Source organism: Leucoraja erinacea, chromosome 22 (assembly GCF_028641065.1).
Source record: "Leucoraja erinacea ecotype New England chromosome 22, Leri_hhj_1, whole genome shotgun sequence".
Classification (NCBI taxonomy): Eukaryota; Metazoa; Chordata; class Chondrichthyes; order Rajiformes; family Rajidae; genus Leucoraja; species Leucoraja erinaceus.
In genome coordinates this window covers 35,950,755-35,975,754 of record NC_073398.1, presented here as the reverse complement: position 1 = coordinate 35,975,754, position 25,000 = coordinate 35,950,755, and the positions used below count along the sequence as shown (strand labels likewise).

At 52.8% G+C, this 25,000-nt stretch overlaps 1 protein-coding gene across 7 annotated transcripts in view; it reads left to right on the top strand.

Moving 5' to 3' along the window:
* Nucleotides 1–25,000, top strand: part of frmd4a (FERM domain containing 4A) — a 197,877-nt gene that overhangs the window by 160,090 nt on the left and 12,787 nt on the right. For all 7 annotated transcript variants that reach the window (XM_055653487.1, XM_055653483.1, XM_055653489.1 and 4 more), the window contains 7 exons: nt 3,165–3,298; nt 6,060–6,182; nt 13,907–14,135; nt 15,267–15,323; nt 17,653–17,890; nt 18,809–18,985; nt 21,956–22,848. In XM_055653487.1, the coding sequence (XP_055509462.1) occupies nt 3,165–3,298; nt 6,060–6,182; nt 13,907–14,135; nt 15,267–15,323; nt 17,653–17,890; nt 18,809–18,985; nt 21,956–22,848 (1,851 nt within the window). The remainder of the gene's footprint in view (nt 1–3,164; nt 3,299–6,059; nt 6,183–13,906; nt 14,136–15,266; nt 15,324–17,652; nt 17,891–18,808; nt 18,986–21,955; nt 22,849–25,000) is intronic.

Here is a 25,000-nt window from a genome sequence, read left to right as displayed (position 1 = left end):
CACACGTGCATACATACACACGCACGCACACACATACACGCACACACACGTGCACACACGCACACACACACACACACACACACACGCCCAGGTACGGACACACACACACGCCCGCACATACGCACACACACACCCACACGCACACACACACACGCACACACACACATACACACACACGCACAGGTACGCCCGCACACACGCCCACAGGTACGCACGCACTAACACACACAGGTATGCACGCACTAACACACACACATAATACTAAACTAAACTGAAGATAGACACAGAATGCTGGAGTAACTCAGCGGGACTGGCAGCATCTCTGGAGGGAAGGGCCGGGTGATGTTTCGGGTCGAGATCTTTCTTCAGACACTAAATGAAACTTGTGGCCTCGCCGTCTCTCAGTCACAAAGTTGTCGTCCTCGGGACACGTAGTAAACATGTTTGTGTTTCAGTGGCGGGGGGAGGGGGGGGGGAGAGTAACGGTGCCAGGCCATTGTTACAGAACTGTAAGGAACATTCCAGAAATATCCTGTTCATTGAAGAGCGCTGATAACGATCGAGAAAGGAGCGGGGGGGGGGGGGGGGGGGGGGGGGGAGCTGAACAAATTGTTCCTCTGCCTGGCTCCTTGTTGCTGCCTCTACAGCTGTGGCTCCCAGTACAATGGTGTTCAGCTGCGCCAGACACAGGCAGAGCATAGATAGCAGAGCCTGACACACACACGCACACGCACACACACACACACACACACACACACACACACGCACGCACACACACACACACACACACACACACACACACACGCACACACACACACATGTACGCACGCACACACACACACACACGCACGCACACACACACTCACACACACACACACACTCACACACACACACACACACACACACACACACACACACGCACTCACACACACACATACACACACACATACGCACGCACGCACACACACACATGCACCCACACACACGCACACACACACACACACGCATACGCACACACGCACGCACACGCACGCGCACCCACACACACACACACGCACGCACGCGCACACACACACACACACACACACACGCACACACACACACACACACACACACACACACACACAACCTCAGTTACACTTGGGTTCGATACACAGACAATATCATGAGGTTTCACCCAGAGAGTTGTGAGTTTGTGGAATTCCCTGCCACAGAGGGCAGTGGAGAACAAAACACTGGATGGATTTAAGAGAGAGTTAGATAGAGCTCTAGGGGATAGTGTAGTCAAGGGATATGGGGAGAAGGCAGGCACGGGTTATTGATTGTGGACGATCAGCCATGATCACAATGAATGGCGGTGCTGGCTCGAAGGGCCGAATGGCCTCCTCCTGCACCTATTGTCTATTGTCTACCAGCCATTGCTAAGTTGTAACGATGGCGGCACGATGGCGCAGCGGTAGAGTTGCTGCTTTAGCGCGCCAGAGACCCGCGTTGGGTAAAAGCGTAACTTGTCCCCAGTGTCTGTAGGGTGCTGCTGGCATTACATGGGTGGTCATAGAAACATAGAAACATAGACAATAGGTGCAGGAGTAGGCCATTCGGCCCTTCGAGCCTGCACCGCCATTCAATATGATCATGGCTGATCATCCAACTCAGTATCCTGTACCTGCCTTCTCTCCATACCCTCTGATCCCCTTAGCCACAAGGGCCACATCTAACTCCCTCTTAAATATAGCCAATGAACTGTGTGGCCTCAACTACCTTCTGTGGCAGAGAATTCCACAGATTCACCACTCTCTGTGTGTGAAAAGAAAAATGATTTTCTCATCTCGGTCCTAAAAGATTTCCCCCTTATCCTTAAACTGTGTGTGTGACCCCTTGTTCTGGACTTCCCCAACATCGGGAACAATCTTCCTGCATCTAGCCTGTCCAACCCCTTAAGAATTTTGTAAGTTTCTATAAGATCCCCTCTCAATCTTCTAAATTCTAGCGAGTACAAGCCGAGTCTATCCAGTCTTTCTTCATATGAAAGTCGGCACGGACTCGACGGGCCGAAGGGCCTGTATAGGAGCTGCACGTCTAAAACTAAACTAAACAGTTGGCCGGAATTGCAGCGTTGTGGAGCCCAGTTCCACAGCTGTCGGAGCTGGAAGCCAACATTTTCACTTCATGGTTAATTTGAGGTTTACGTTCTGAGAACTTTCCAGACTAACTCGGTGAGAAACCTCTTTGATTTATGCTGCGTCTCGCATTCCAATTCTAAGTCTCTCTTTGTGTCAGAAGGAACTGCAGATGCTGGTTTAAATCGAAGATAGGCACAAAATGCTGGAGTAACTCAGCGGGACAGGCAGCATCGCTGGGGGGAAGGGATGGTGACGTTTCGGGGAGTCCAGAATCAGGGGTCACAGTTTAAGAATCAGGGGTCGGCCATTTAGGACTGGGATGAGGAAAAACTTTTTTCACCCAGAGAGTTGTGAATCTGTGGGATTCTCGGCCACAGAAGGCAGTGGAGGCCAATTCCCTGGTTCTGGACTCCCCCGACATCGGGAACATTTTTCCTGCATCTAGCCTGGCCAATCCTTATATATGTTTCTATAAGATGCCCTCTCATCCTTCTAAACTCCAGAGTGTACAAGTCCACTCGCTCCATTCTCTCAGCGTATGACAGTCCCGCCATCCCGGGAATTAACCTTGTAAACCTACGCTGCACTCCCTCAATAGCAAGAATGTCCTTCCTCAAATTAGGGGACCAAAACTGCACACAATACTCCAGGTGTGGTCTCACTAGGGCTCTGTACAGCTGCCCATCGTGTGAAAAAAATTGTTGGAAATTTGTTGTCCCAGGTTCCTATTAAATCCTCCCCCCCCCCCCCCCCCCTCACTTTAAACCCACGTCCTCTGGTTCTTGATAAAATAAATGCATGAATAGTTTTCAATAGAGAGAGTTAGATTTGGCTCTTAGGGCTAACGGAATCAAGGGATATGGGGAGAAGGCAAGAACGGGGTACTGATTGTGGATGATCAGCCATGATCATATTGAATGGCGGTGCTGGCTCGACGGGCTGAATGGCCTCTACTCCTGCACCTATTGTCTATGTGGCGTGACTAGCGCCTTGTGAATGTTTGCAGTAACGAACGTCTGCTCTTGTGTGTTGTGTGCGCAGGTTCCCAGGAGTCAGACAGCTCCCAGTCTGCCAAGAAGGACATGTTGGCGGCGCTGAAGTCTAGACAGGACGCCCTGGAGGAGACGCTGAAGCTTCGGCTAGACGAACTCAAGCGTCTGTGCCTGAGAGAGGCGGTAAGATCCGGCGACCTTCGTCCATAGAGGATCGACACAGAGTGCTGGAGTAACTCAGCGGGTGCAGCAGCATCTATGGAGCTAAGGAAATAGGCAACGTTTCGGGCCGAAACCCTTCCGGGTTTCGGCCCGAAACGTTGCCTATTTCCATAAGGATTTCGGCCCCGAAACGTTGCCTATTTCCTTCGCTCCATAGATGCTGCTGCACCATAACTCAGCGGGTCAGGCAGCATCTGTGGAGAACATGGATAGGTGACGTTTCACAGAGTGCTGGAGTAACTCAGCGGGTCAGGCAGCATCTGTGGAGAACATGGATAGGTGACGTTTCACAGAGTGCTGGAGTAACTCAGCGGGTCAGGCAAAGCATCTGTGGAGAACATGGATAGGTGACGTTTCACAGAGTGATGGAGTAACTCAGCGGGTCAGGCAGCATCTGTGGAGAACATGGATAGGTGACGTTTCACAGAGTGCTGGAGTAACTCAGCGGGTCAGGCAGCATCTGTGGAGAACATGGATAGGTGACGTTTCGGGTCGAGACCCTTCTTCAGACTGAGTTAGGGGAGAGGTAGACCAGAGATATGGAAGTGCAAGGTGTGAAAACAGGAGATCAAAGGGGACAAAGCTGAAGGAATGTGTAGATGTTGTCAAGCTGGAATGGGCGCTCAGAAGATTCTCGAGGATGTTGCCAGGACTAGAGGGTGTGATCTACAGGGAGAGGTTGAGCAGGCTGGGTCTCTATTCCATGGAGCGCAGGAGGATGAGGGGAGATCTTATAGAGGTGGATAAAATCATGAGAGGAATAGATCGGGTAGACAGATGCACAGAGTCCTCTTCCCCAGAGTAGGGGAATCAAGGACCAGAGGACATAGGTTCAAGGTGAAGGGGAAAAGATTTAATAGGTAATTTTTTGACATAAAGGGCGGTGGGTCTATGGAACGAGCTGCCAGAGGAGGTAGTTGAGGCTGGGACTATCCCAATGTTTAAGAAACATTTAGACAGGTGCATGGATAGGACAGGTTTGGAGGGGTATGGGCCAAATGCAGGCAGGTGGGACTGGTGTAGATGGGACATGTTGGCCGGTGTGGGCAAGTTGGGCCGAAGGGCCTGTTTCCATGCTGTATCACTCTATGACTCTCTGAGGCTTGTACACTCTGTAATCTAAATGAGAGGAGATCTTATTGAAACATATAAGATTATTAAGGATTTGGACACGCTAGAGGCAGGAAACATTTTCCCGATGTTGATGGAGTCCAGAACCAGGGGCCACAGTTTAAGAATAAGGGGTCGGCCATTTAGAACGGAGACGAGGAAACACTTTTTCTCACAGAGAGTAGTGAGTCTGTGGAATTCTCTGCCTCAGAGGGCGGTGGAGGCCGGTTCGCTTGATGCTTTCAAGAGAGAGCTAGATATGGCTCTTAAAGATGGCGGAGTCAGGGGATATGGGGAGAAGGCAGGAACGGGGTACTGATTGGGGATGATCAGCCATGATCACATTGAATGGCGGTGCTGGCTCGAAGGGCCGAATGGCCTCTACTCCTGCGCCTATTGCCTAATAGATCATTGTTAGCCAGGGGAAGGTGACAAGGAGTTATACAGAGATAACATTTCATCAGGAGGACAGTCAGACTGGTCAGTGAAGGAGGGTGGGGGGAGGGATGGAGAGAGAGAGGGAACTGGATGGAGGCTGATGTTCGCACCGCTGGGGTGTAATCTGCCCAAGCAAAATTTGAGCTTTCCCCAGACTCTCAGTGTCTCTACCCATTCCTTCTATGGCAGAGATGCTGCCTGACCCGCTGAGTTACTCCAGCACTCTGTGAAACATCACCTATCCATGTTCTCCACAGATGCTGCCTGACCCGCTGAGTTACTCCAGCACTCTGTGAAACGTCACCTATCCATGTTCTCCACAGATGCTGCCTGACCCGCTGAGCTATGGTGCAGCAGCATCTATGGAGCGAAGGAAATAGGCAACGTTTCGGGCCGAAATCCTTCTGGAAATAGGCAACGTTTCGGGGCCGAAATCCTTCTGGAAATAGGCAACGTTTCGGGCCGAAACCCTTCCGGGTTTCGGCCCGAAACGTTGCCTATTTCCTTAGCTCCATAGATGCTGCTGCACCCGCTGAGTTACTCCAGCATCTTGTGTCTTATCTCCGGTGTAAACCAGCACCTGCAGTTGCTTCGTACACAGTGTGTCGATAATCCCCACAGCTCGAGCTGGGGGGGGGGGGGGGGGGGGCAAAGATTGTTGGCCATCGCGGGCAGGGGATCAGGGCTTTGACTGAAAGAGTGTACGATACAGATGGGCGGCATGGTGTCGCAGCAGGCAAGATGGGCCGAAGGGCCTGTTTCCATGCTGTGTGACTCAATGGCATTGAATGGGGGAGTAGATTCGATGGGCCGAATGGTCTGAATCTACTCCTATGTCTGACGGTGGTGCAGCGGGTAGGGCTGCTGCCTCACAGCGCAGGAGACCCGGGTTCGATCCTGACTACGGGTGCTGTCTGTGTGGAGTTTGCATGTTCTCCCCGTGACCTGCGTGGGTTTTCTCCGGGTGCTCCGGTTTCCTCCCACACTCCAAAGCCGTGCAGGTTTGTTGGTTAATCGGCTTTGTGTATCATTGTAAATTGTCCCGTGTGGGATAGTGTTAGCGTGCGGGGATCGCTGGTCGGCACGGACTCGGTGAGCCGAAGGGCCTGTTTCTGCCCTGTTTCACTGGACTAGACCTTGTTGTGAGGAAGTTATTTTTCCGTCTCTCCCGCAGGAACTGACGGGGAAGTTGCCGAAGGAATACCCGCTGGATCCCGGCGAGCTGCCGCCTGTTGTACGGAGACGTGTCGGCACCGCCTTCAAACTGGACGAGCAGGCGCTCGCAGCCAAGGGAGAGGTAGCCCAGAGCTCACCGCAAACTACCGCGGCCCTTCAGCCCATCACTCCCTGCTATCCCACACATCCTCCCCCTCCCCGTCTGCAGTTCACTCACTTTGCAAATATAGAATTTACAATTTAAAGTTAGAATAGGGGCAGTCACGGTGGTGCAGCGGGTAGAGCTGCTGCCTCACAGCGCCAGAGACCCGGGTTCAATCCTGACTACGGGTGCTGTCTGTACGGAGTTTGCACGTTCTCCCCGTGACCTGCGTGGGTTTTCTCCGGGTGCTCCGGTTTCCTCCCACACTCCATACACGTACAGGTTTGTAGGTTAATTGGCTTTGGGTATAAATGTGTGTGTGTAGGATAGTGTTAGTGTGCAGGGATCGCTGGTCGGCACGGACTCGGTGGGCCGAAGGGCCTGTTTCCGCGCTGTATCTCTAAACTAAACTAAGATAGACACAAAAAGCCAGAGTAACTCAGCGGGACAGGCAGCATCTCTGGAGTGAAGGGATGGGTGACGTTTCGGGTCGAGACCCTTCTTCAGACACTAAGTGCGTCTTCACCAACGCTCAGTAACAAAGTTGTGTCGGAGTCCTTGGGACATGTAGGAAAAGGTACTGATTGGATGGCGGTGCTGGCTCGAAGGGCCGAATGGCCTACTCCTGCACCTATTGTCTATTGAAAGTTTTAGAAGTATTTAGCTCTTAGGGCTAAGGGAATCAAGGGATATGGGGAGAAAGCAGGAACGGGGTACTGATTCTGGATGTGTAAGAAAGAACTGCAGATGCTGGTTTAAATCGAAGGTCGACACAAAATGCTGGAGTAACTCCAGCATTTTGTGTCTACCAATTGATACGGGATGATCAGCCATGATCATATTGAATGGTGGTGCTGGCTCGAAGGGCCGAATGGCCTACACCTGCATGTATTATCTATTATATTGAATGGTGGTGCAGGCTCGAAGGGCCGAATGGCCTACACCTGCATATGTTATTTAGTATATTGAATGGTGGTGCTGGCTCGAAGGGCCGAATGGCCTACACCTGCATGTATTATCTAGTATATTGAATGATAGTGCTGGCTCGAAGGGCCGAATGGCCTACTCCTGCACCCATTTTCTATGTTTCTACGAACGGCCCAATTCTGCAGCGGGATGTTATTAACGACTCGGCCCGCGGGTGACCCTTGCGTTAACTGTGCGTTAGAGGCTGGGCTGAGCCTCAGTGAGTCTGCATGTGTTGGCCTTGTGGAAGCTGCCTGTTGATACAGAGCTCAGGAGACTCTAGTGCACGCCAGACCTGTGGTATTTTTAGACTCTGCTGTGCATGCAAAGTCTACAACGCCAGGACAGATTGTTTTCTTGGGGAAATGGAGCAGCTTTCAGCGAAGCGGCAGACTCGCGCTGTACATTTCCGTCCGGGTTTTTGCTGTTGAGCCCGTACAGGCAGCACCAGCGGCCAGGATCGAACCCGGCTCTCTGGCGCTGTGAGTCAGCAACTCTACCGCTGCGCCACTAGCGTGAGAGTCTGGTCTTCTCCCTCTACTGCCCACTGGCTTGTCTTTATACAGTTTTTGGTCTCCTAATCTGAGGAAAGACTCTTGCCATAGAGGGAGTACAGAGAAGGTTCACCAGACTGATTCCTGGGATGTCAGGACTTTCATATGAAGAAAGACTGGATAGACTCGGCTTGTACTCGCTAGAATTTAGAAGATTGAGGGGGGGATCTTATTGAAACTTACAAAATTCTTAAGGGGTTGGACAGGCTAGATGCAGGAAGATTGTTCCCGATGTTGGGGAAGTCCAGAACAAGGGGTCACAGTTTAAGGATAAAGGGGGAAATCTTTTAGGACCGAGATGAGGAAAACATTTTTCACACAGAGAGTGGTGAATTTGTTGAATTCTCTGCCACAGAAGGTAGTTGAGGCCAGTTCATTGGCTATGTTTAAGAGGGAGTTAGATGTGGCCCTTGTGGCTAAAGGTATCAGGGGGTATGGAGAGAAGGCAGGTACAGGATACTGATTGTGGATGATCAGCCATGATCATATTGAATGGCGGTGCAGGCTTGAAGGGCCGAATGGCCTCTACTCCTGCACCTATTGTCTATGTTTCTCTGTCTATGTATACCTGAATATTTGGGGCGGCACGGTGGTGCAGCGGGTAGAGCTGCTGCCTCACAGCGCCAGAGACCCGGGTTCCATCCTGACTCTGGTGCTGTCTGTACGGAGTTTGCACGTTCTCCCTGTGATTTTTCTCCGGGTGCCTCCCACTCGCCAAAGACGTGCAGGTTTGTAGATTAATTGGTTTCTATAAATTGTCCCCAGGGTGTGTGGGATAGGACTAGGCACGGGGTGGTTCGGGGGTCGCTGGGCCGAAGGGCCTGTCTCCCTGCTGTACGTCTAGTCCTGTCTGGCCCACTTCAGCACAGCTGCCCCCAGTTGAAGCAACTGGGATAACAGGATGGGTTCCTGAACCTTATCTCCAACCGCCCCCCCCCCCCTCAATCTGACCCCCCCCCTCATCTGACCCCCCCCTGACCCCCCCCTCAATCTGCCCCCCCCCCTCAATCTGACCCCCCCCCCCCCTCAATCTGACCCCCCCCCTCAATCTGACCCCCCCCTCAATCTGACCCCCCCCCCCTCAATCTGACCCCCCCCCCCCCTCTCAATCTGACCCCCCCCCCCTCAATCTGACCCCCCCCCCCCCCTCAATCTGACCCCCCCCCTCAATCTGACCCCCCCCCTCAATCTGACCCCCCCCTCAATCTGACCCCCCCCCTCAATCTGACCCCCCCCCTCAATCTGACCCCCCCCCCCTCAATCTGACCCCCCCCTCAATCTGACCCCCCCCCTCAATCTGACCCCCCCCCCCCTCAATCTGACCCCCCCCCTCAATCTGACCCCCCCCCCCCCTCAATCTGACCCCCCCTCAATCTGACCCCCCCCCCTCAATCTGACCCCCCCCCTCAATCTGACCCCCCCCCTCAATCATCCCCCCCCTCATCTGACCCCCCCCTCAATCTGACCCCCCCTCAATCTGACCCCCCCCCTCAATCTGACCCCCCCTCAATCTGACCCCCCCCTCAATCTGACCCCCCCCCTCAATCTGACCCCCCCCTCAATCTGACCCCCCCCCTCAATCTGACCCCCCCCTCAATCTGACCCCCCCCTCAATCTGACCCCCCCCTCAATCTGACCCCCCCCCCTCAATCTGACCCCCCCTCAATCTGACCCCCCCTCAATCTGACCCCCCCCCCTCAATCTGACCCCCCTCAATCTGACCCCCCCCCCTCAATCTGACCCCCCCCCTCAATCTGACCCCCCCCCCCCCTCAATCTGACCCCCCCCCCTCAATCTGACCCCCCCCCTCAATCTGACCCCCCCCCCCCCTCAATCTGACCCCCCCCCCTCAATCTGACCCCCCCCCTCAATCTGACCCCCCCCCTCAATCTGACCCCCCCCCCTCAATCTGACCCCCTCCCCTCAATCTGACCCCCCCCTCAATCTGCCTCCCCCCCCTCAATCTGACCCCCCCCCCTCAATCTGACCCCCCCCCCCTCAATCTCACCCCCCCCCTCAATCTGACCCCCCCCTCAATCTGACCCCCCCTCAATCTGACCCCCCCCCCCTCAATCTGACCCCCCCCTCAATCTGACCCCCCCCTCAATCTGACCCCCCCCCCCGGATCTGCACCCCCCCCTCAATCTGACCCCCCCCTCAATCTGACCCCCCCCCCCTCAATCTGACCCCCCCCTCAATCTGACCCCCCCCCTCCCTGGACAATCTGACCCCCCCCCCTCAACTGGTCCCCCCCCTCAATCTGAATTCCTGACCCCCTCATTAATCTCAATCTGACCCCCCCCTCAATCTGACCTCCCCCCCCCCCCTCAATCTGGGCCCCCCCCCCTCAATCTGTTACCCCCCATCAATGCACCCCCACCCCCCCTCAATCTAACTGACCCCCCCTCAATCTGACCCGTTCCCCTCAATTACCCCCCCCTCAATCTAACCCCCCCCCCCCCTCAATCTGACCCCCCCATTCCTCTGACCCCCCTACAATCTGACCCCCCCCCCTCACTCATCTACCCCCCCCTCAATCTAACCCCCCCCCCTCTCATCTGACCCCCCCCCCTCAATCTGACCCCCTTCCCCCCCCTCAATCTGACCCCCCCCCTCAATCTGACCCCCCCCCCCTCAATCTGGCCCCCCCCCCCTCATCTGACCCCCCCCCTCAATCTGACCCCCCCCCTCAATCTGACCCCCCCCCCTCAATCTGACCCCCCCCCCCTCAATCTGACCCCCCTCCCCCTCAATCTGACCCCCCCCCCTCAATCTGAATCCCCCCCCCTCATCCCCCTCACCCCCCCTCAATCTGACCCCCCCCCCCCCAATCTGACCCCCCCTCCCCCTCAATCTGAGCCCCCCCCCCTCAATCTGACCCCCCCCTCAATCTGACCCCCCCCCTCCTCTGACCCAGGGAATTCCCTCATCTGACCCCCCCCTCAATCTGACCCCCCCCCCTCATTTTCTCTCAATCCCCCCCCTCAATCTGACCCCCCCCCCTTATCAATCTGACCCCCCCCCCTCAATCTGACCCCCCCCCCTCAATCTGTGACCCGCCCCTCCATCTGACCCCCCCCCCCCCCCCCCCCTCAAATCTGACCCCCCCCCCCTCAATCTGACCCCCCCCCCTCAATCTGGCTGCCCCCCCCTCAATCTGACCCCCCCCCTCAATCTGCCCCCCCCCCCTCAATCTGACCCCCCCCCTCAATCTGACCCCCCCCCAATCTTCTCAATCTGCCCCCCCCTCAATCTGACCCCCCCCCCTCAATCTGACCCCACCCCCCCTCAATCTGACCCCCCCCCTCAATCTGACCCCCCCCCTCAATCTGAATCCCCCCTCAATCTGACCCCCTATGGCAATCTGACCCCCCCCCTCAATCTGACCCCCCCCCTCAATCTGACCCCCCCCTCAATCTGACCCCCCCCTCAATCTGACCCCCCCTCAATCCCCTCAATCTAACCCCCCCTCAATCTGTGTGGAAAAATCTGACCCCCCCCTCAATCTAACCCCCCCTCAATCTGACCCCCCCCTCAATCTCAATCGAAACCCCCCCAAATCTGGAGAAACCCCCCCCTCAATCTGACCCCCCTCCCCCCCTCAATCTAACCCCCCCTCAATCTGACCCCCCCCCCCCCCTCAATCTGCCCCCCCCCTCATTGCTAACCCCCCCCCTCAATCTGACCCCCCCCCTCAATCTAAACCCCTCCCCTCAATCTGACCCCCCATAGAATCTCAATCTGCCCCCCCCCTCATCTGACCCCCCCCCCCTCAATCTGACCCCCCCCTCATCCCCCCCCCCTCAATCTGACCCCCCCCCCTCAATCTGACCCCCCCCCCCCCCCCCCTTCAATCTGACCCCCCCCCTCAATCCCCCCCCCCCCCCCCCCCCCCCCCCCCCACACACACAACCTCCTCAGGGAAAGGAACAATGTGTAAACCCTTTGGCCATCACAGTCGGCACAGACTTGTGGGCCGAATGGCCTCTTTCCCTGTGCTATATTGTTCTATGTTTAGTTCAGAAATGCATCACGGAAAAGGGCCCTTCGGCCCATCGAGCCCGTGCCGACCATCGAGGGTGGGTGGATGAGCTGCCAGGGGTGGGGGTGGAGGCAGATACGATCGTGGTGTTTAAGAGGCTTTTAGACAGGCACGTGGACATGCACCTGCAGGCAGAGGGGATTAGTTTAACTTGGTGTCATGTACGGCACGGACATTGAGGGCCGAAGGGCCTGTTCCTGTGGCTGGACTGTTCTATGTCCTGGAGTGTAATTCCTTTCCACTCAACTCATTAATCGCGACTGATTAAAACACAGTTTCTATCAGATTATCAGTCCTGGAGGAATTGAAGTCCTTTGCTGTGCGGGTTTGTTACACTTACAGAATAAATGGTTCTTGTGGGACTACTGACACCAGACGAGGTGTATTTGCGTTCCACTAATTACATTAATCTGGAGCTGGAAGCCAGCGTTAGTAATTAAACATTCCTTCAGAGCGAACAATGTCCCTTTCTCACACATATAAGCGTATATGCATTCTCCCTCTTAGTGATACAGCGTGGAAACAGGCCCTTCGGCCCAACTTGCCCAGACTGCCCAACATGTCCCACCTGCCCGCGTTTGGCCCATATCCCTCCACACCTGTGCTATTCATGTACCTGTCTAATTGCTTCTTCAACGTTGGGATAGTCCCAGCCTCAACTACCTCCTCATACAATATATAATAGTTGCCCTTCGAGCCAGCACCGCCATTCAATGTGATCATGGCTGATCATCCCCAATCAGTACCCCGTTCCTGCCTTCTCCCCATATCCCCTGACTCCACTATTTTTAAGAGCCCTATCCAGCTCTCTCTTGAAAGCATCCAGAGAACTGGCCTCCACCGCCCTCTGAGGCAGAGAATTCCACAGACTCACCACTCTCTGTGTGAAAAAAGTTTTCCTCATCTCGGTCCTAAAAGATTTCCCCCTTATCCTTAAACTTGTTTCTGGACTTCCCCAACATTGGGAACAATCTTCCTGCATCTAGCCTGTCCAACCCCTTAAGAATTTTGTAAGTTTCTATAAGATCCCCTCTCAATCTTCTAAATTCTAGCGAGTACAAGCCGAGTCTATCCAGTCTTTCTTCATATGAAAGTCCTGCCATCCCAGGAATCAGTCTGGTGAACCGTCTCTGTACTCCCTCTATGGCAACAATGTCTTTCCTCAGATTAGGAGACCAAAACTGTATAACGACAAGCCAGTAGGCAGTAGAGGGAGAAGACCAGACTCTCGTTCCGTACACCCACCACCCTCTGTGTGGAAAAAGTTGCCCCTCAACTTCCTATGTTTAAGAAGGAACTGCAGATGCTGGAAAAATCGAAGGTAGACGTAAATGCTGGAGAAACTCAGCTGGTGAGGCAGCATCTATGGAGGGAAGGAATAGGCGACGTTTCGGGTCGAAACCCTATTTCCAGAAGGGTTTCGGCCCGAAACGTTGCCTATTTCCTTTGCTCCATAGATGCTGCTGCACCATAACTCAGCGGGTCAGGCAGCATCTGTGGAGAACATAGATAGGTGACGTTTCACAGAGTGCTGGAGTAACTCAGCGGGTCAGGCAGCATCTGTGGAGAACATAGATAGGTGACGTTTCACAGAGTGCTGGAGTAACTCAGCGGGTCAGGCAGCATCTGTGGAGAACATGGATAGGTGACGTTTCGGGTCAGGACCCTTCAGACTGTTTTAACATCCTCGTAATTCTCTGCACTATTTCAACTTTAATGATATCTTCCTTATAATGAGGGGGGGAGACTTCATTGAAACTTACAGAATAGTGAAAGGCCTAGTTAGAGTGGATGTGGGGAGGATGTTTCTACCAGTGGGAGAGTCACAGCCTCAGACTAAATGGACATATCTTTAGGAAGGAGATGAGGAGGAATTTCTTTAGTCAGAGGGTGGTGAATCTGTGGAATTCATTGCCACAGACGGCTGTGGAGGCCACAAGTCAATGGGTATATCAGTGCGGGTGTCAGGGGTTATGGGGAGAAGGCAGGAGAATGGGGTTAGGAGGGAGAGATAGATCAGCCATGATTGAATGGCGGAGTAAACTTGATGGGCAGAATGGCCTAATTCTTCTCCTATCACTTATGACTGAGCGTGCCCCCCCCCCCAGACTGAGCGTGCCCCCCCCCCACTGTCCCTGCAGGAGGTGGAGTTGGAGCGGTTGGAGAGAGAGTTCGCCATCCAGTCCCAGATCACGGAGGCGGCTCGGCGCTTGGCCGCGGACCCCAGCGTGAACAAGAAGGTGAAGAAGCAGCGGAAGATTTCCTACCTCAACGCCCTGAAGAAACTGCAGGACATCGAGAACGGCATCAACCTGCACCGCATCAAGTCGGGCAAGAAGCCCACACAGCGGGCGTCTCTCATCATCGAGGGTGAGTCACCTACTGATGGCCCGGCTGTAGATAGAGGCACGGAGATACAGTCACAGACTCACACAGTCACAGACTCACAGTCACACACTCACAGTCACAGACTCACAGTCACACACTCACAGTCACACACTCACAGTCACAGTCACACACTCACAGACTCACAGACACAGTCTCACAGACTCACAGTCACAGACTCACAGTCACAGACTACACACTCACAGACTCACAGTCACAGACTCACAGACTCACAGTCACAGACTCACAGTCACAGACTCACAGTCACACACTCACAGTCACAGACTCACAGTTACACACTCACAGACTCACACTCACAGTCACACAGACTCACAGTCACAGACTCACAGTCACAGACTCACAGTCTCACAGACTCACAGTCACAGACTCACACAGTCACACACTCACACTCACAGACTCACAGTCTCACAGACTCACAGTCACAGACTCACAGTCACAGTCACAGACTCACAGTCACAGACTCACAGTCTCACAGTCTCACGGACTCACAGTCACAGACTCACACTCACACTCACAGTCACAGTCTCACAGACTCACAGTCACAGACTCACAGTCACAGTCACAGTCACAGTTCACAGACTCACAGTCTCAGACTCACAGTCCCAACGTTTAAGAAACAGTTAGACAGGTACATGGATAGGACAGGTTTGGAGGGATGTGGACCAAACGCAGGCAGGTGGGACACATGTAGATGGGGCATGTTGGCCGGTGTGGGCAAGTTGGGCCGAAGGGCCTGTTTCCACACTGTATCACTCTATGACTCTAAGCGTTGCGATATTCCCTCCTTCAACTACCTCCTCCGGCAGCTCATTCCACCCCATACGGGCGCTGTCTGTACGGAGTTTGCACGTTCTCCCCGTGACCTGCGTGGGTTTTCTCCGGGTGCTCCGGTTTCCTCCCACACTCCAATGTCGTGCAGGTCTGTAGGTTAATTGGCCTCGGTAAAATTATAAAATGTCTCTAGTGTGTGTAGGATAGTATTAGTGTGCGGGGATCGCTGGTCGGCGCGGACTCGATGGGCCGAAGGGCCTGTTTCTGTGCTGTATCTTTAAACAAACTAAACTAATGATGACATTTTCGATGGTCTTTCCACAGAGGCAAATATCGGCTCAGAGGACAGTTCTCTGTCAGATGCTCTCACTCTAGATGATGGTGAGTACAGCATTAACTCCCGGACAGATGTCTCTCTCCATGGTGGAATATACAATAGACCATAGGTGCAGGCGTAGAGGCCATTCGGCCCTTCGAGCCAGCACCGCCATTCAATGTGATCATGGCTGATCATCCCCAATCAGTACCCCGTTTCTGCCTTCTCCCCATATCCCCTGACTCCGCTATCTTTAAGAGCCCTATCTAGCTCTCTCTTGAAAGCATCCAGAGAACCGGCCTCCACCGCCCTCTGAGGCAGAGAATTCCACAGACTCACAACTCTCTGTGTGAAAAAGAGTTTCTCATCTCCGTTCTAAATGGCTTACCCCTTATTCTTAAACTGTGTGGCCCCTGGTTCTGGTTGTCACAGTTTAAGAATAAGGGGTCGGTCATTTAGGACTGAGATGAGGAAAATCACCCAGAGAGTTGTGAATCTGTGGAATTCTCTGCTACAGAAGGTAGTGGAGGCCAATTCACTGGATGTTTTCAAGAGAGTTAGATTTAACTCTAAGGGCTAACGGATTCAAGGGATATGGGGAGAAGGCAGGAACGGGGTACTGATTGGGGATGATCAGCCATTATCACATTGAATGGCGGTGCTGGCTCGAAGGGCCGAATGGCCTCTACTCCTGCACCCATTCTCTATGTATCTAAGACAGACTGCACACATAGTCCTCCTGATCTGCTGATCTGTCAGTCATGTTGTATATCTGTCTACTTGCAATGTTCGCCCCAGAAACCATCATCAACTTTTTCTTGTAGGTAGACACAAAATGCTGGAGTAACTCAGTGGTACAGGCAGCATCTCTGGAGAGAAGGATTGGGAGACCCTTCTGGGGGGACATCCAGGGATTCTGCCCGTCCCACTGAGTTACTCCAGCATTTTGTGTCTTATCTTCGGTGTGAACTAGCGTCTGCAGTTTCTTCCCACGCTAGATAATATACCAGGATGTTGCCCGGACTAGATGGTGTGAGCTACAGGGAGAGGTTGAGCAGGCTGGGTCTCTATTCCATGGAGCGCAGGAGGATGAGGGGGGATCTTATAGAGGTGTATAAAATCATGAGAGGAATAGATCGGGTAGATGCACAGAGTCTCTTGCCCAGAGTAGGGGAATCGAGGACCAGAGGACATGGGTTTAAGGTGAAGGGGGGAAGAGTTATTATGGGTAACATTTTCACCCAAAGGGTGGTGGGTGTATGGAACGAGCTGCCGGAGGAGGAAGTTGAGGCTGGGACTATCCCACATTTAAAAAACACTTAGATAGGTAGATGGATAGGACAGGTGTGGAGGGATATGGGCCAAATGCAGGCAGGTGGGACTAGTGTATGTTGGTCGGTGTGGGTGACTTAGGCTGAAGGGCCTGTTTCCATGCTGTGTCACTCTATGACTGGTGTAGATGGGATAGGATGGCCGGTGGGCGAGCTGGGCTGAAGGGCCTGTTTCCATGCTGTATCACTCTATGACTGGCGTAGATGGGATAGGGTGGGTGAGTTGGGCTGAAGGGCCTGTTTCCCCGCTGTATGGCTGGCGTAGATGGGATAGGTTGGTGTAGCTGGGCTAGGATGGGCGAGTTGGGCTGAAGGGCCTGTTTCCACACTGTATCACTCTATGACTGGTGTAGATGGGCTAGGATGGGCGAGTTGGGCTGAAGGGCCTGTTTCCACACTGTATCACCCTATGACTGGCGTAGATGGGATAGGATGGGCGGTGGGTGAGTTGGGCTGAAGGGCCTGTGTTTCCACGCTGTATCACTCTATGACTGGTGTAGATGGGATAGGGTGGGCGAGTTGGGCTGAAGGGCCTGTTTCCACTCTATGACTGGTGTAGCTGGGATAGGGTGGGCGAGTTGGGCTGAAGGGCCTGTTTCCACACTGTATCACTCTATGACTGGTGTCGTCCCTGGCTAGGATGGGCGAGCTGGTGCTGAAGGGCCTGTTTCCACACTGTATCACTCTATGACTGGTGTAGATGGGCTAGGATGGGTGGTGGGTGAGTTGGGCTGAAGGGCCTGTTTCCACACTGTATCACCCTATGACTGGCGTAGATGGGATAGGTGGGTGAGTTGGGCTGAAGGGCCTGTTTCCACACTGTATGACTGGTGTAGATGGGCTAGGGTGGGCGGTGGGTGAGTTGGGCTGAAGGGCCTGTTTCCACACTGTATCACCCTATGACTGGTGTAGATGGGATAGGATGGGCGAGTTGGGCTGAAGGGCCTGTTTCCACGCTGTATCACCCTATGACTGGCGTAGATGGGATAGGTGGGTGAGTTGGGCTGAAGGGCCTGTTTCCACACTGTATCACTCTATGACTCATACACTTGTGTTTCTACAGAGGACTGCCAGGTGTCGGGGGTCTTATCTCCCGTGCAGTCTCCACACAAAGCCCTCCCCCCCCGGCCCCCATCCCACCAACGGCCAGTGCCCCCCCAGTCACTAGACGGCCTGCGGCAGCTCCACCACCACCAGGCCGACTACGACCGCTCGCCCATCAAACCCAAGATGTGGAAGGAGTCGTCCCTGGACGAGCCGTACGAGAAGGTGAAGAAACGCAGCTCCCACAGTCACTCCAGGTCAGTGGAGCGAGCGGAGACTCACGCACGCCCATCGTTCACACGCAGCGGGTAGAGCTGCTGCCTCACAGCGCCAGAGACCAGGGTTCCATCCTGACCACAAACTACGCTGTCTGTACGGAGTTTGCACGTTCTCCCCGTGACCTCCGGGTGCTCTGGTTTCCTCCCACACTCCAAAGACGTGCAGGTTTGTAGGTTAATTAACTTAGAATAATCAAGAATCTATCTATCTCTGCCTTAAAAATATCCATTGACTTGTGGCCTCCACAGCCGTCTGTGGCAATGAATTCCACAGATTCACCACCCTCTGGCTAAAGAAATTCCTCCTCATCTCCTTCTTAAAGGAATGTCCTTTAATTCTGAAGCTGTGAGGCAGCGATTCTACCAGCTGCTCTAACGTGCCACCCTCTGAGGTGAATTGATTGATTGATCGATCGATTGATTTATTGATTTATCGATCGATCGGTTTATTGATTTATTGATCTAACGATCGAATGGTTGATTGATTGATTGATTGGCAGATTGATTGATGGATGGATGGATGGATGGATGGATGGATGGATGGATGGATGGATGGATGGATGGATGGACGGACGGACGGACGGATGGACAGATGGACGGATGGACGAATGGATGAATGGATGGATGGGACGGATGGATGGATGGATGGATGGATGGATGGATGGATGGATGGATGGATGGATGGATGGGTCGGATGGATGGATGGATGGATGGACGGATGGATGGATGGATGGATGGATGGACGGATGGATGGATGGATGGATGGATGGATGGATGGATGGATGGATGGATGGATGGACGGATGGATGGATGGATGGATGGACGGATGGATGGATGGACGGATGGATTGGCCTGGCGGTGTGTGGTTGAATAATCAGCGTTGTTTGTGTCCTTCAGCCTGGCCAGTGGGCTCGCCCGCTTTCCCAGCGTAGGGAGCTGTGCGGAGACAGGGGCCGGAGGGTCACTGCAGAGCAGTCCTGTCCGAGGAGGCCGGCACTGGAACTGTGCACAGGCCAGCATGCCGTCCACGCCCGACCTCCGTGTTCGCAGCCCGCCCTCCATGCACTCCGCGCGGTAAGTGGCCCCCACAACTGGTCAAATGTTGAAACCAAAGCTGGAGTAACTCAGCGGGTCAGGCAGCATCTGTGGAGAACATGGATAGGTGACGTTTCACAGAGTGCTGGAGTAACTCAGCGGGTCAGGCAGCATCTGTGGAGAACATGGATAGGTGACGTTTCACAGAGTGCTGGAGTAACTCAGCGGGTGCAGCAGCATCTATGGAGCTAAGGAAATAGGCAACGTTTCGGGCCGAAACCCGTAAGGGTTTCGACCCGAAACGTTGCCTATTTCCAGAAGGATTTTGGCCCCGAAACGTTGCCTATTTCCAGAAGGATTTTGGCCCCGAAATGTTGCCTATTTCCAGAAGGATTTCGGCCCCGAAACGTTGCCTATTTCCAGAAGGATTTTGGCCCCGAAATGTTGCCTATTTCCAGAAGGATTTCGGCCCGAAACGTTGCCTATTTCCAGAAGGATTTCGGCCCGAAACGTTGCCTATTTCCAGAAGGATTTCGGCCCCGAAACGTTGCCTATTTCCAGAAGGATTTTGGCCCCGAAATGTTGCCTATTTCCAGAAGGATTTCGGCCCCGAAACGTTGCCTATTTCCAGAAGGATTTCGGCCCCGAAATTTCCAGAAGGATTTCGGCCCCGAAACGTTGCCTATTTCCTTCGCTCCATAGATGCTGCTGCACCATAACTCAGCGGGTCAGGCAGCATCTGTGGAGAACGTGGATAGGTGACGTTTCACAGGGAGATAGACTCTCAGTCTGAAGAAGGGGTCTCGACTCGAGACGTCACCTATCCATGTTCTCCACAGATGCTGCCAGATCCACGGACTTACTCCATTCTGTGTGTATATTCTGCAAAATAGATGAGTTCAGTGTAGTTTAATGTCACGTGTACCGAGGTACAATGTTGCGTGCTAACCAGTCAGCGGAAAGACAATACAGGATTACAGTCGAGCCGTCCACAGTGTACAGATACAGGATAAAGGGAATAACGTTTAGTGCAAGGTAAAGACCGATCAAGGATAGTCCGAGGGTCACCAATGCTCTGTGGTTGTATTTAAGATTCAAGAAAATCTATTGTCATGTGTCCCTGTATAGGACAATTAAACTATTGCTTTGCTTCAGCACAACAGAACATAGTAGGCATGAATACAGAACAGATCAGTGTGTCCATATACCATAATATAAATATATACACACATGAATAAATAAACTGGTAAAGTGCAAATAACAGAAAGTGGTTATTAATAATCAGAGTTTTGTCCGAGCCAGGTTTAATAGCCTGATGGCTGTGGGGAAGTAGCTATTCCTGAACCTGGACATTGCAGTCTTCAGGCTCCTGTACCTTCTACCTGAAGGTAGCGGGGAGATGAGTGTGTGGCCAGGATGGTGTGGGTCCTTGACGATGCTGCCAGCCTGGTTTAGTTGCCTGAATATTTATCTTAGACACTGAACAAAAACAATCACTGAATGTAGGCTGCATCAATGGTTATGGGGAAAAGGCAGGAGAATGGGGTTGAGAGATGGAGATAGATCAGCCATGGTTGAACGGTGGAGTAGACATGATGGGCCGAATGGCCTAATTCTGCTCCTATCACATGGTCATATTTATCTTGGAAACTGAATAAAAATACTGGAAATCCAAAATGTAAAGAGGAAACTAAAAATCCATCCTGGGTGATTTAAATGTATGATTTTTTTAAATGTTACTGATCTTTATTTAGTTCAATGTTATATCTGTGTTTACAGACCTGCATCGCCGCTGTAAGTAATGATTGAATCAATGAATAAGTTTATTGGCCAAATATTCACATACAAGGAATTTGTCTTGGTGCTCCGCCCGCTAGTAAGAAATCGGTCAACGAATTGCCGTCAGGAATTTTGTCCCGTATTTTGACCTTTTGTCCCTTATTTGGGAGTGAGAAAACTGGCCACCCTAGCTGTACTCTAGTTTATGAAAGAGTGGGAGTCTAGTATCTGGAAGGGTTGTTCAGAAGGCTGGTAGGGGATGGGGGGGAGGTGTGAGAGGGGAGAAGGTGTGAGGGTCTCTCGGTCTCATTGCTACCGTAAGTAGACAAAAGACCTGGGACGTCAGGACTTTCATATGAAGAAAGACTGGATAGACTCGGCTTGTATTCGCTAGAATTTAGAAGATTGAGAGGGGATCTTATAGAAACCTACAAAATTCTTAAGGGGTTGGACAGGCTAGATGCAGGAAGATTGTTCCCGATGTTGGGGAAGTCCAGAACAAGGGGTCACACAGTTTAAGGATAAGGGGGAAATCCTTTTAAAACCGAGATGAGAAAAACTTTTTTCACACAGAGAGTGGTGAATCTCTGGAACTCTCTGCCACAGAAGGTAGTTGAGGCACAGTTCATTGGCTATATTTAAGAGGGAGTTAGATGTGGCCTTTGTGGCTAAAGGGATCAGGGGGTATGGAGAGAAGGCAGGTACAGGATACTGAGTTGGATGATCAGGCATGATCATGTCGAATGGCGGTGCAGGCTCGAAGGGCCGAATGGCCTCTACTCCTGCATATAATTTCTATGTAAAAGTGCTGGAGAAACTCAGCGGGTGCAGCAGCATCTCTGGAAGGAAGGAAATAGGCAACGTTTCGGGCCGAAATCCTTCTGGAAATAGGCAACGTTTCGGGCCAAAATCCTTCTGGAAATCGGCAACGTTTCGGGCCGAAATCCTTCTGGAAATAGGCGACGTTTCGGGCCGAAATCCTTCTGGAAATAGGCAACGTTTCGGGCCGAAATCCGTCTGGAAATAGGCAACGTTTCGGGCCGAAATCCTTCTGGAAATAGGCAACGTTTCGGGCCGAAACCCTTCCGGGTTTCGGCCCGAAACGTTGCCTATTTCCTTCGCTCCACATAGATGCTGCTGCACCCGCTGAGTTTCTCCAGCATTTTTGTCTACCTTCGATTCTCCAGTATCTGCGCAGTTCCGTATTAAACGCGTTGTTTGTCGTTGCAGGTCAGTGGACATTAGCCCGTCGCGGTTACACAGCCTGTCGCAGCATTTCCGCCACCGTAGCTCCAGCCTGGAGTCGCAGGGCAAGCTGGCGGTGAGCAGCGGCAACGAGCCGGGCAGCCCGCCGGGCTTCTACACGCCGGGGACCCGCAGCAGCAACGGCTCGGACCCGCTGGACGACTGCTCGTCCTGCACCAGCCACTCCAGCTCGGAGCAGTACTACCCGGCGCACAACTACCGCACGCTGGCCGAGGACTCCCCCTCCAAGGCCCGCGAGAGGCAGCGGCAGAGGCACCGCTCGGCCGGCAACCTGGGCTCCACCAACTCGGGGAGCATGCCCAACCTGGCGGGCAAGGGCAGCGGGGGCTGCGGGGGCGGCGGAGGAGGGAGTGTGGGTAACGGCGGCGTGTACCTCCACAGCCAGAGCCAGCCCTCGTCGCAGTACCGCATCAAGGAGTACCCGCTCTACGTGGAGGGCAGTCCCACGCCCGTGGTGGTCCGCAGCTTAGAGAACGACCAGGAGGGCCACTACAGCGTCAAGGCCCAGTTCAAGACGTCCAGCTCGTACACGGCCGGGGGGATCTACAAGGACTCGTGGCGCGGCGACGAAACCGACGGCACGAAGATCATGCCCTCCCGCTCCCAGATTGTACGGACTCCCTCCCTGGCCAAGGAGCAGGCGGAGAGAGGCACAAACAGGACTGCCCTGTCCGACGAGCTACGGCTCTGGTACGAGAGGTCCTCCGCCACCCTGAGGGAGCACCACAGACTCTCGCACTCCAGCTCCGACTCGTCCGATCGTAGCTCACCGTACCCCCCCCCACCCAGCCTACACACGGCCCACGGCAAACTGTCCCGGCAACCGCAGTCCCCCAAACCAACACTGGCTGTTCCAGGTAAGTAACACACACCTGCACACTGCACTTTAGCTCACTATAGCTCACTTTAGCTCACTTTAGCTCACTGTAGCTCACTATAGCTCACTATAGCTCACTTTAGCTCACTTTAGCTCACTGTAGCTCACTATAGCTCACTTCAGCTCACTTTAGCTCACTATAGCTCACTATAGCTCACTATAGCTCACTTTAGCTCACTATAGCTCACTTTAGCTCACTATAGCTCACTATAACTCACTATAGCTCACTATAGCTCACTTTAGCTCACTATAGCTCACTATAGCGCACTATAGCTCACTTTAGCTAACGTTAGCTCACTATAGCGCACTATAGCTCACTTTAGCTAACGTTAGCTCACTATAGCTCACTATAGCGCACTATAGCTCACTTTAGCTCACTATAGCTCACTTTAGCTCACTTTAGCTCACTTTAGCTCACTTTAGCTCACTATAGCTCACTTTAGCTCACTTTAGCTCACTATAGCTCACTTTAGCTCACTTTAGCTCTATAGCTCACTTTAGCTCACTTTAGCTCACTTTAGCTCACTATAGCTCACTTTAGCTCACTTTAGCTCACTATAGCTCACTTTAGCTCACTATAGCTCACTTTAGCGCACTATAGCTCACTTTAGCTCACTATAGCTCACTTTAGCTCACTATAGCTCACTTTAGCTCACTTTAGCTCACTATAGCTCACTTTAGCTCACTATAGCTCACTTTAGCTCACTATAGCTCACTTTAGCTCACTCACTTTAGCTCACTTTAGCTCACTTTAGCTCACTATAGCTCACTTTAGCTCACTTTAGCTCACTATAGCTCACTTTAGCTCACTATAGCTCACTTTAGCTCACTATAGCTCACTTTAGCTCACTATAGTTTAGTTCATTTTAGTTTAGTTTAAAACTTAATTTACAAATTCCTCACTTTATGTTGAAGAAAGAATTGCAGATGGGCCCAATGCCCTGATTCCGTGCTGGGTCTCTAAACTAAACGACATTAACATGTAGTGTTTAAGAAAGAACCGCAGATGCTGGAAAAATCGAAGGTGGACAAAAATGCTGGAGGAACTCAGTGGGTGAGGCAGCATCTATGGAGCGAAGGAATAGGCGACGTTTCGGGTCGAGACCCGGAAGGGTCTCGACCCGAAACGTCACCTATTCCTTCGCTCCATAGATGCTTTCCAGGTCTCAACCCGAAACGTCACCTATACCTTCTTCAGACTGATGTGAGGGTGGGAGGGGCAGGAAGAAGAAAGGAAGAGGCGGAGACAGTGGGCTGTGGGGGAGCTGGGAAGGGGAGGGGAAGGAGGGAGAAAGCAGGGACTACCTGAAATTGGAGAAGTCAATGTTCATACCGCTGGGGTGTAAACTACCCAAGCGAAATATGAGGTGCTGCTCCTCCAATTTGCGGTGGGACTCACTCTGGCCATGGAGGAGGCCCAGGACAGAAAGGTCACACCGGCATTCCAAACATTCAGTCTAGTTTATTGTCCCGTGTACTGAGGTACAGGGAAAAGCTTTTGTTGCGTGCTAACCAGTCAGCGGAAAGACAATATATGATTACAATCGAGCCGTCCACAGTGTACAGATACAGGATAAAGGGAATAACATGAATAACATTTAGTGCAAGAAAAAGTTTAGCAAAGTCCGATGAAAGATAGTCCCAGTGCCTCCAATGAAGGAGATAGTAGCTCAGGCCAGCTCTCGAGTCTGAGGAATAGTCTCGACCTGAAAAATCACCCACTCCTTTTCTCCGGAGATGCTGCTGGACCCGCTGAGTCACTCCAGATTTTTGTGACTATCTTTGCATCTGCAGTTCCTTCCTGCTACACGCAGTCTCTCTAGTCTCACCCTTACCAATATTTAGTGACTGCTCTGTACTGCAGGGGTGGGCAACCTTGTTCTGCATCGGGGCCGGGACGCATGTCCGTGAGTGGATGGCGAGCCACATGTATCACGTGTACGCACGCATCACGCCCCAGATGGCGGGCATCAAACCACGTGCTCACAGAAGGTGGACAAAAATGCTGAAGAAACTCAAGTCACTTTTATTTCAATAGAAACATAGACAATAGGTGCAGGAGTAGAGGCCATTCGGCCCTTCGAGCCTGCACCGCCATTCAATGTGATCATGGCTGATCATCCAACTCAGTA